Below are 12506 nucleotides of genomic sequence, written 5' to 3' on the forward strand. Positions count from 1 at the left end.
GGCCTTCACATCGGCAAATCTGCCAGCTGATGATTCAAGTCTGGCCCGTATTCGCCGGGAGACTGCGGCTGACCCCCTTCTACAACGTGTGATGCGCCACATGACGGGAGGGTGGCTCAAAGGATAGTGCCCACAATTCTACAATGTCCGGGACGACTTGGCCGTCATTGACGGTGTCCTCCTAAAGTTGGACCGGATTGTGATTCCACACAGCATGCACAAGCTGGTCCTCGACCAACTCCAACAAGGCCACCTGGGGGTTGAGAAGTGCAGACGGAGGGCCCGAGAAGCTGTATACTGGCCGGGCATCATCGATGACATTGCCAACATGGTGCTCAACTGCCCTACCTGCCAAAGGTTTCAGCCGGTGCAACCCCATGAGATGTTTCAGCCCCATGAGTTGGTGACATCCCCCTGGGCGAAGGTGGGTGTGGATCTTTTTCATGCGCTTGACAGGGACTACGTCATCATCATAGATTACTTTTCGAATTATCCAGAGGCCATACGCCTGCACGATTTGACATCGTCCGCTGTCATCAGGGCATGCAAAGACACCTTCGCTCGCCATGGCATTCCGTTTACTGTCATGTCGGACAATGGGCCCTGTTTTGCAAGCCAAGAATGGTCTTCTTTTGCTGCTTCGTATGGCTTCACACACGTGACGTCCAGCCTTCTGCATCCCCAGTCAAATGGCAAGGCGGAAAAGGGCGTTCACATCGTCAAGCGGCTCCTCTGCAAGGCTGCTGATGCTGGATCGGATTTCTGCTTAGCCCTGCTAGCCTATCGCTTGGCCCCACTAGCCACTGGCCTCTCACCAGCCCAGCTGTTGATGGGTCGCGCCCTCAGGACCAGTGTGCCATCCATTCTGGTCCCTACACCCAATTATGGTCCAGTACTGCAAAGGATGCGACAGCAGCATGCTCAGCAGAAGGTGGCACATGACACTCGGGCAACTGATCTTCCTGCCCTGGCGCCTGGAGACAACGTCCGCATTCACCTACCAGAGGGTGGCTGGTCGGCAACTGCCGAAGTTCTCTGACGCGTGGCTCCCCGCTCGTTCCTGGTTCACGTGCCTGATGGCTCCATTCGCAGGCGCAATCGCCGGACTCTTCGCCTGCTTCCGCCCTCGCTTCGTGATCATACATCGGTGCCACGCCCTCCTGTTGTTCCTGATGTCAACTTCGTGGAGCTTCCTGCCACCATGCCTATTCCTCTGTCGCCTGTGGCCAGGCCCATTCCTCAGCCGGTGGATCCTGACCCACCCTTGAGGCGGTCAACCTGAATTCGGCACCCACCTACTAGGCTGGACTTATGAGCCTGTTTGAACATTGAACTCACTGACGTATTATGCCACAATGTTAATATGTTTCTCTTTTTGTCGTTACAGGAGTTTGTTTTGATGCTTAATGTTTACACGTGTTTTGTTTATGGTACAACCTCGTTGCTATGTTGCACCTGACACCTTCCTATGTATATAGTTTAGCCTCATGTACATGTTGTAGATATTGCACACACACACACATTCAGCTGCACTCAGTACACATCTATATATATTACCACATAGGCACATATTCTTGTAAAAAAAGGGGAGATGTCATGATATTCAGATAAACATCATGATGCAAACACACATACACACTGATGGACAGATCAACGGACCAATCAATACACACACAACATCACAGCCAATCACAGGCAAGAGCATACACACTATAAAACGGGGAACACGACACTTCCCGCTCATTCCAGCAGGAGACAGCTCAGGGCACAGAGCTCACAGCAAGCCACTCAGACATTCACCATGTGCTGAGTGCTTCTCCAAGATAGTGTTAGGGCTAGGTCCACAGGTTAGAGGGTAATGAACGAACCACAGTAACCAGCTTACAGATGTTGTTATTGTTAGTAATAAAACTGAGTTGTACCATCCGCAACCGTGTTGGTTCGTCTATGTAGCAGAGCACCCAACACGACAAGGCGCATCCCCAGAAGGCTACAGGCAAACCCGGTTGGATGGTCTTCCCACATGGCAAGATCCTGCCTGCTACTGGTTGAATACAAGTGGCAGAAGGACGAGGCCCTTAAGTAGCCATTTAAAGGCCTCAAATGATCTCTGGCCACCTGCAAGCCTTCCTGCCCCAGGCTTAATCAGTGGAGGTGGGAAGGTGGTGGGATCTCCACCCTGTATCCACCTGGTCAATCACACTATCGCCCACCCCCCTTTCCACACACTACCCCCCCCCCCCCCCCCCCCCCCATGCCTCTGAACTCAACATCTGGGGGCCATTAATTTCCACCCTATGTTATTGGACAGAGTTAAGTTAAATACCTACCTGGTGAGTCTCTACATGTCACAGTGCAATATCTGCCAGCAGTGTTATACTCATTGTAGACCTCAATGCTATGGAGTGGACACTTTTGACACTTTCTATCATTAAGTATCAGAAACAAATGCCCCATATTAGGTTAGATGCAGATGGTTAAGTACAGAGAATGACTTCAACTTCAGAAGGGTACTCCCTAGAATCTTAGTGATTCTTTTTCCAATCCCTGCACCATCCAATGTAATGTTAAATAATGATAAATTATATTATGTCTGTAATGATTACGTTTCTTCTGAGCATGTGGAGGAAGAGAATAGAGGGGGAAGCTATTCCATCAGCTTCTTGTCATTCAAAGCCCTTCTGGAACCTCTTGCTGGAAGCAACGTGGAGCATCCAATACATTGACTCAAACATGGGCAGACATTAAACATGGACAGACATATTGTTACTAGACAGAATGTGTCATTTAATGTATTTCCCATCATTCATGTCCCTGGACAGAGAGAACACCATGGATTGAAGTTTTCCAAGGTTTCTGTGGGTTATGGGGGTGGGGGGGGGGGGGGGGGGGGTGATATTTAAAAGTTAGACCTTCCCTTTGTTATGAGTAATTGCTCTAGCAAGGCAGGTGATTTACATGTTTTCTCTAATTTTTATTGCTTCTGTTCGTATCATCCTACAGCAGAAAACATAGTAATTTCCGGCCCTCTGGTCCAAAGGCATTGAAAGTGCCACTGAAATCTATCCAAATTATTCAATTACCCTGAAATTGTGGTCAGGAGAACAAGCAGGTGATTGTTGTTTGTAGCATTTTATATTCTGCAATATATATTGTGGAATTAGCAACTGAAAACATTGCATTGGAAAGCCCATGCCCATTGTCTACATAATTTTAATGCACAATTGCAATGTACAAGGGTGCAGAAAATATATTCCATAACATCAACTGTCACTGTGAGAGAAGCTCTTATGCTCCTATTTTCCTGGTAAGTAATGACGGGCCACTTTTTACACTGATAAGGTGGCCTGCAAGAGAACCTGATTCGTACCTGCTCTCAGCATTTATAGGAAATCCCTTCTGACCCAAAATCAGGTGCCAGAATTCACCAAAAATGCTCTGATCATTTAAAGTAGTAAACAAACCAATGTTATTCAACAGTGTCTTAGAAATACTTAAATCATCAATATGCATGAGGGAGAGATTTAAAACCAATTATTCTCATGGAATATATGAACTGCTTCTCAGAAAACGATAAGGAAAGAAATCTGAGGCAGCAAAAGTCAGTTTGAAGATGTTCACACAAACAGCTCTCCTGTTTACTCAAGTTGGGCCTCAAAACTCACCGAAGCAACAAGTAAAATGAACTTTTTCTATGATACTGCTAATAACCCAACATTATCTCTCTGAAAAGCCTAGCTACACAAATAAATATAATATTGCTACTGTGATCACAGTTGTAGTAATTGTCACACATGTCAAAAGTCTTATTGATGTACCTGTGTGATGTCAGCACTGCAGCACACCCAGCCTCCACTTCATTCATGATTGCCTTCCAGAGATAGCGTTTGGATTCAGGATCCATTCCTGAACTCGGCTCATCCTAAATATAAAGAACCATCAAAACATCACCCTCAAAATACTTGTTTGCACTGACCATAAAGTGACAGATGATACAATTACGATCTAGTATCTTTTCCACTTAATTATCTATTTGTTAATTTCAAGAATACTTTTATCAATGTTTCATAGGAACATAAGAACTGATCTTCTCTTTATTCATGTGGTCCCATCATTATAAATGCTGTATTAAAATCAGGTCTATATTGCAACCTCTAAGGAATAGATCTCCTTGATCACTTACCTGGGCAGATTTTCCAGTATCAGGAGAGGTGCTGCACTGAATGTTTGCTGCTGATGGATGTGAGGACCCTGAGGAGGTCGAGATGCCTACACGTGCGCTGCAATTGCCGAGAAGTTTAAAATTCTAATGGACTAATTTGCGCTGCTCAAAGCCTTCTTCAAATATGTCGGGCTAGATACATGTTTTTTGCCCTGTTAAGGTCTTGGTAGAGACTAGTAACTTTAAAAAAAATCAAAACTCCCAGATATTTATTAACAGAATGAAGCCAAAAGATCCCATGGTTTAAATAAAGCACAAGAATTTTTAATGAAGTAGTCTGTGTCCAAATGCAGCAAGACCTGGACAATATCCAGGCTTGGGCTGACAAGCGGCAAGATACATTCGCGCCACACAAGTGTCAGGCAATGACCATCTCTTACAAGAGAGGATCTAACCATCATCCCTTGACATTCAATGGCATTGCCATTGCTGAGTCCCCCACAATCAACATCCTGGAGGTTACCATTGATCAGAAACTGAACTGGACCAGCCAAATTAATACTGTGGCTACCAGTGCAGGTCAAAGGCTAGGAATCCTATGGCAAGTAACTCACCTCCTGACCCCCCCAAGCCTGTCAACCATCTACAACACAAGTCAGGAGTGTAATGGAATAGTTTCCACTTGCCTGGATGAGTGCAGCTCCAACAACACTCAAGAAGCTCAACACCATCCAGGACAAAGCAGCCCACTTGATTGTTCCTCCTTCCACAAGCTTTCAAACCCTCCACCGCCGAGAAACAGTGGTAGCCATGAGGCACGATCAATTGGACAAAGACGATAGTTGAATCCAACTGAGGCTTAATTGCTATCAGATGTGTGGCCTCCCACAGTAGCTGGCAAAATGGCCGCTGGCTGGAGGACACGCATATTTATACCCCGCCTCCTGGGTGGAGCCAGCAGGCGGGGACTACCGGTGAACCTGTAATACAGGTCCTCCCGTACATCACCTAATTCAGGTGCAACAGTGGTTTACCACAAGCCATGTGTACCATCTACAAGATGCACTGGAGCAACTCACCAAGGTTCCTTCGACAGCACCTTTCAAACCCACAACCACTATCATCTAGAAGGTCCCCCTCCAAGTCACTCACCACCCTGACTTGGAAATATATTACCATTCCTTCGCTGTCGCGGGGACAAAATCCTGGACCTCCATTCCTAACAGCAAAGTGGGTGTACCTACACCTCAAGGATTGCAGTGGTTCAAGAAGGCAACTCACCACCACCTTCTGGAAGGCAACTAGGGATGGGCAAGAAATGCTGGCCTAAACAGTGACGCCCACATCCCGCAAATGAAAAACAAATTTCCCCGCTCTGCCTATATTTGCATGGCTCGATCCCAGCTCTGGGTCACTGTCCATGTGGAGTTTGCACATTCTCCTCGTTTTTTGCGGGGGTTTCGCCCCCACAACCCAAAGATGTGCAGGGTAGGTGGATTGGCCACGCTAAATTGCCACTTAATTGGAAAAATGAAGTACACTAAATTTATTTTTTTAAAAGTATTTGCATGGCAAGGAATACAGAATTGCATCCTACTTTACGACCTCGATGGGATTGTAAAACTGGTGCAATTCACTGCAGGCAAGAGAACATAAGGCGGGACTCCCCGTGTCCGATCGTAATCGGCGATCGGCGGGGGATCCCTGGTTTGACACCGGTGCTGCCCCCTCCGAAATGGTGTTCTCGCGTTGCATGCCGCATGCCGTTGGAAAGGAGTTAGCGTGTCAACGGAAACCCCTCCCTCGATGCTCCACCCCGATGGGCCAAGTTCCTGATGGCGCGGAACACTTATGCTTTTTTTTTCTGTTGACCCTGCATGGCGGCTGCAGATTGTGTCCAGCGCCACCATTGTTGGGGGGGGGGGAGAGCCGTGCCTTGGCCATGAGGGCTGGGGAGACTGGTGGGGGGTGGTCCATGGGTGGCGAAGAGGTTACTGGGGGTCATTTTTTGGCAGTCCGAGTCCGCACGAGGCCGGTGCCATGTTGCACGGCGCGGCCGGCACCGTGCGCATGTGTGGCCACGGAACCGGCCATTCTCCAGCTGTTTTTGGCGTGGGAGCCAGGAGCTTTTCCCAACGTGGCTGCTGGGCCCCCAATGGTCCTGGAATCGGTGCAGCTGTTGCGTCATTTTTTCGGGCGTAAAACACCACTGCTCCCATGCCGGCATCAGCACTTAGTCTGGAAATCGGAGAATCCAGCCCATGGTCTCCCAAATGGATAATCCAGCCCGACATAAATTAACAGACAAATTGCCATTGACTATAAACTATAAATTCAGCGTTAAATATAGCTTTACAATCAGGATTCCATCACAGCTCAGATAGTTAGCCTATAATTGTTACAATGGTTTTTCTCTGGTAAAATTCAGGTGATTAACATTGTGACTCAACCCAACACCTCCCTTACACTATCCCCCGCTCCCACATCCACCCCTAACCCGACTCCTGATAGCCTGGCCCACCTAACCAACCTTCCCAACTACCTGACTACCCACCCAATCCAACCACCCATCTCCCGACCTGACTACCCATGCCCCATGCTACTCAACCCACCCACCACTCACCCATTCACTCATCCTAATTCCAAGCTCCAGAACGTCAGTCTCATATTGGGCTCCATAGTCAGATATTTAATTCTTTATTTTCAGCCCCATGGTTCTGAAATCTGGGGCGGATTCTCCGAACCCCCGCCGGGTCGGAGAATCGCCGGGGGGCGGCGTGAATCCCGGCCCCGCCGGATTCTCCGGCACCGGAGATTCAGCGGGGGCGGGAATTGTGCCGCGCCAGTCCGCCCCCCCCGGCAATTCTCCAGCCCTCGATGGGCCGAAGTCCCGCTGCTGTAATGCCGGTCCCGCCGGCGTGAATCAAACCACCTCCCTTACCGCCGGGACTGGCGGCATGGGCGGGCTCTGGGGTCCTGGGTGGGGCATGGGGCGATCTGGCCCCGGGGGGGTGCCCCCACGGTGGCCTGGCCCGTGATCGGAGCCCACCGATCCGCGGGCGGGCCTGTGCCGTGGGGGCACTCTTTCCCCTCCACGTCGGCCATCAACCTCCGCGATGGCCGACACAGAGGTGACTCCCCCCCCGCGCATGCGCGGGGATGACGTCAGCAGCCGCTGATGCTCCCGTACATGCGCGGACTTCCGCCGGCTGGCGGAGTCCCTTCGGCCCCGGCTGGCGTGGCGCCAAAGGCCTTCCATGCCAGCCAGCGGGACGGCAATCACTCCAGCACGGGCCTAGCCCCGAAAGGTGAGGGCTTGGCCCCTAAAGGTGCGGAAACCGCACCTTTGCGGCAGCCCGACACCAGAGTGGTTCACACCACTCCGTCCCGCCAGGACCCCCCGCCCCGCCGGGTAGGGGAGAATCCCGCCTCTGATCTCACAGTTATATGTTATAACAGGAATTTAAATCTTGCTTATAAAATTACCTTTCGTTGCTGGTGCTTATAATGACGGATGTTATACATGTAGGAGCTGGTACAATTGTGTGATACTACACAAGTGGGATGAGGATCCTGGTTTGTTGGAGGATCTTGGATCAGACTTTGAGAAGCACTGCCCTAACTGCTTCCTGTTCATACTGTCCCCAGCGCACAGTGCATCAAACCTCTGTGTTCCATATGTGTCGCTGGCAACTGAAACACCATGGGCGGGATTCTCCGTCCCACCGCCAGCAGGATTCTCCATCTTGCCAGCCGGCCAATGGCAGCCCCATGCCATGCTGTTGGGAAATCCCTGAGCGTAGGTGCGCTACCGGCGCAACAGAGAATCCAGACAGCAGAGAATCCAGCCCCATGTTATTCACCCCTAATTTTATATGGTCCTCAAGTTTCCTCATGGTGTTATGCATATATTTAGATAAGTTGCTGAAGAACATAGTACATACTGAAACAATCATGGGATTGAAGAATTAATATAGACAAATATCTTTTACATTATATGTAGCTGAAAATAAAACATAGAGAATAGTTGCAAAAGTGACCATTTGATTGCCTATCCATACATAGGTAATTTTAAGCCACAGATCTCACCAGTAAAAGTACTTGAGGTCTTCCAATCAATGCCAGAATTGTAGAGAGTTTCCTCTTTGTGCCACCACTGTATGTTTTCACTAATTTATCGGCATGTGAGGTAAGGGACAGGCGATGAACAAGATCATGAGTATGCTACAATGCCAACAAAGAACAAAACACTATGAATGAAACGCTGATAATAGTTATAGCTGGGACAAGTATTATTGGGACTAATATGTCAAACATCAAATGTGTTAATGGATTAAAAGACATTGCCCACCCAAACTCAAATCGCTGAACCAGGTTGCATTTTGTACGTGAAACAAAAATGTTTTGCTTTGTATCAGTAATCCATGTTGGAATGAACAACAAAAATATAAACATGAGAAGGGCCAGGTTTTATTGGCAATATTGGCTTCAATAATTGGTTCAGGTCAATGGGTTGGGATCAGCTCAAGCTTCTGCTAATTTAGGTTCATCCGTTTCTAACCATACCATATCAAAATAAAATTGCCCCTTTAGAGCCTATGGTAATATTTTGAGTGGTTAAATGTTAGAGCCTGTGGTAACATTTTGAGTGGTTAAATTTTATTCCCCACATACATTGAAGGTTTAATAAATTACATGAAGGATCCGAATGCTTTACAGGAAGAACATAATTGTTAAAAACATTGGATGGGTGGGATTTCCCACCTGCCCTCCCCACGGCGTGTTTTCTGGAGGCTCACCATTGGCCACACCATTGTCCACGCTGTCTTGCCTGGCTTGCCCGTCCAACCGCTGGGGACGCCTTCAGCGGGACCAGAGGACGCCGCCGGTGGGAAGGACCTGATACTCCCGCCCATTATTGTCTATTGTCAATTCTGTTTCAAAGAAAGATGTGTTTTGAGTGGGCTAGAGTGGAGTAGGAAACAGTTTCTGTTACTGATTTGGACTACTGGAGATGGTTATGAGTTTAAAATTCCTAGGGGTACACATCTCCAAAAATCTGTCCTGGTCCACCTACGTCGATGCTACCACCAAGAAAGCACAACAGCACTGATACTTCTTCAGGAAACTAAGGAAATTTGGCATGTCCACATTAGCCCTTACCAACTTTTACAGATGCACCGTAGAAAGCATCCTATCGGGCTGCATCACAGCCTGGTATGGCAACTGCTCGGCCCAGGACCGCAAGAAACTTCAGAGAGTCATGAACACCGCCCAGTCCATCACACGAACCTGTCTCCCATCCATTGACTCCATCTACACCTCCCGCTGCCTGGGGAAAGCGGGCAGCATAATCAAAGATCCCTCCCACCCGGCTTACTCACTTTTCCAACTTCTTCCATCGGGCAGGAGATACAAAAGTCTGAGAACAGGCACGAACAGACTCAAAAACAGCTTCTTCACCACTGTTACCAGACTCCTAAATGACCCTCTTATGGACTGACCTCATTAACACTACACCCTGTATGCTTCACCCGTGCTGGTGCTTATGTAGTTACATTGTATACCTTGTGTTGCCCTATTATGTATTTTCTTTTCTTCCCATGTACTTAATGATCTGTTGAGTTGCTCGCAGAAAAATACTTTTCACTGCACCTCGATACACGTGACAATAAACAAATCCAATCCAATCTATAATCTAATTCACACCATGATAATACGGATGCAGTGAATAGATGGAAATGAATCTTTACATTTTATGGTCATGAAATTTATTCAAATGTTTATGGGGACTAGTACAATGTTTGGCAGAGACAGAAAGCACTGATTCATTGAAAGAGATAACATGCCATCTGTGTAATGACATAATGGCCTTGAAGTAAAGGACCTGACCATGTCTTGTTAGAGCTGGTCAGCAAATGTGTAACCTCAATATCATTCTAAAAGGAATCTGTCATATAAAATGCACTGCAAATGTGTCCACATGGCCATTTAACAGGAGGTATGAATTTTGGAAAGTAAACTGCTTTTAGCCAGGCCTCTTTCAATGACTTGCCCTCACCTTTGAGAAATCAGGCAGGGGGCAGTGAGGGTCAGATAGTTAAAGTAGAATGGGACACTCACCCACTCCATTCCCACCCTGATTTGACCATCTGTAATGTTAAATTGCAGGTAACAGGGGAACCCACTGTAGTAATGCCTAACCACCAGGCAAAAAACATTGGGAACAGCAACCAGAGTCAGAAAAGGTCCACCAAATTAGGTATTTTTACATGTTTTAAAGTTTCTTTTTGGGCTAAATGGAGCTGGGTTTCTCCAGCCTAACAGGGCTGCTCCTCCATGTATCAGGGCCTTTGGCAGTAGTCTCTTTCTGTATGATTTTAATGCCTGGGCAACTACTTCCTGCTGACTTACAGGCTCTTTTGGTGGACCAGCAGCTAATGAGATCCATCATAGCTGGGAGTTAAAACAGAGACATGTATGCCTAACCGATTAACCTTGAATATTTCCTGTTTCTTTGCAGGTAAAATTAACTTACTTGCATCGCATTGGATTATTAATTTTACCTCCACATTAAATTCCAGGTTAGGTTTCGTATTGCTGCATAATACACATATCCTTAAATTGTTTTATGCATTCCAGGATCGTGAAATACAGACACTTAAGCAGTTTGATCCCAAAACCATGCAGAAATCTATTTGACAATAATCCTCTCATACTTCTTCACACAGAGATTAAATAACAGCATTAAGTCAATAGGTTTCCACATTTCCACCATCATTGTGCAACACAATTTAATAATGTAGATAATTTAAGCATAACCAAAAATGCCAATGGATGAGAAGCTAAGTAGCACTGAAAACAACATCAGTGTAAACTATGGTATTCTGGAAGTCTGAGATGCAACTTCTTCTTCTTCTTCTTGATGGAAGCCATGGGCAGTGAACATGCCCACACTGAATATACTGCACATGGAAAAATGGATAAAGGGAATGTGATGGCAAGACTGACTAGGAGATTAATTGACAGGAGGATTGGCCAGGAAAGAGCATGATCCAGGGGGAAAAATAAAAGGCTGATGACAATAAATGTTTCAGCATTCACCCCTCTCCATAGAAACTGCCTTGTCAGCTCTCCAACAATTCAGCTCCAGGTGCATCTCTATCTGGATGTACCATATGTTTTTCAGATTGAACATTTTCTCTTGCATGAAAATGTGTAAATACTGTCAGTGAACATGGACATAATTGTAACTAGTTAAATGCTCTTTTATTCAGTACCTGCAGCTATTCATGACAGCAAGCTAAGTTCTGCAAATTTGACCCACCTCGTACAATTTGGACACTAGAGGATGGTGAACATTCATGCACACTTCTAGTATCCTCATGGTTTAATGATGAAGTGCATAAATATACTTAAGACCAGGGACTAGTTGGAAAATGTTATTCGAGTGGATAGTCCGACTGAAAAAACAGCATATAAACAGGCTATATGGCAGTGGATTCTACAAATATAGAAGAATTTATTGTTACTCACTTTCTTGATCATTTCCTCAGGCATTCCACGGATTCTCGAATAGTAGTATATGTGCTCTTGGCCAGTCAACAGACCATCCAGGGCATCATACTGGGGACAGTATCCAATCAGAGATCCATCAACGTCCGTATTTAAGATGTCTTGAATCGACCTAATTATAAAGCAGTGAACATACCCACACTGAATAGACTGAACATGAAAAAATGCATTGCATATTCAAAGCTGAGTAATAGCAGGAATGTCTGAAACTAAAACATATGTTTTAGAAGCAACACATACCATCGCCAAGGTAAAAGCCAGTCAAAATAAGTATTTTCATTTTGCAGTGAAGAAAATAGGAAGAAGCTAATTTTGCAGTAACAATAATAACAATCATAGATTGCATGCTAAATTCCACATGTACTTATCCCAAATTGATATGCTGTCCATAGTCCCTAATCAGGAAACAAAGTACATCTTAGAAAGGAAAAAATAACAGCCACAAACAGCAATCCTGCCATACAGCATGTCTTCTTCATTAGATTTGGGGCAAGATTGACAACTGCATTAGAACAGCCTCAGGCACAATACATTATTTTTAGGAAACAAATGCACATCTCTGTGCTAGGTGTCAGTGAGTGAAAATGAATTGATCACTATACCACGTAACACTACCAGATCACATGTGTTAGCTAGGCAGGTACAGAATAAAGCTCTGTATTCTGTGCCAGAAATGTAACTTAAACCCCAAATTTAGACAGCGCTTCTAACTGTACCATTAACCTCTGAGTAAGAGAGGGGAGGCTCTAGCATAGCAGTAATGTCACTG

The 12506-nt window shown here is 46.3% G+C and overlaps 1 protein-coding gene across 1 annotated transcript in view; it reads right to left on the reverse strand.

Annotated features, from left to right (window-relative positions):
• The window catches only part of LOC140425056 (ATP-binding cassette sub-family A member 13-like), a 505398-nt gene that overhangs the window by 14267 nt on the left and 478625 nt on the right, over positions 1 to 12506 (reverse strand). The window contains exons 55-57 of the mRNA XM_072508872.1: positions 11699 to 11849; positions 8252 to 8386; positions 3819 to 3922 (exon numbers count right to left, since the gene is read on the reverse strand). Coding sequence (XP_072364973.1) covers positions 3819 to 3922; positions 8252 to 8386; positions 11699 to 11849 — 390 coding nt within the window. The remainder of the gene's footprint in view (positions 1 to 3818; positions 3923 to 8251; positions 8387 to 11698; positions 11850 to 12506) is intronic.

Source organism: Scyliorhinus torazame, chromosome 6 (assembly GCF_047496885.1).
Source record: "Scyliorhinus torazame isolate Kashiwa2021f chromosome 6, sScyTor2.1, whole genome shotgun sequence".
Taxonomy (NCBI): Eukaryota; Metazoa; Chordata; class Chondrichthyes; order Carcharhiniformes; family Scyliorhinidae; genus Scyliorhinus; species Scyliorhinus torazame.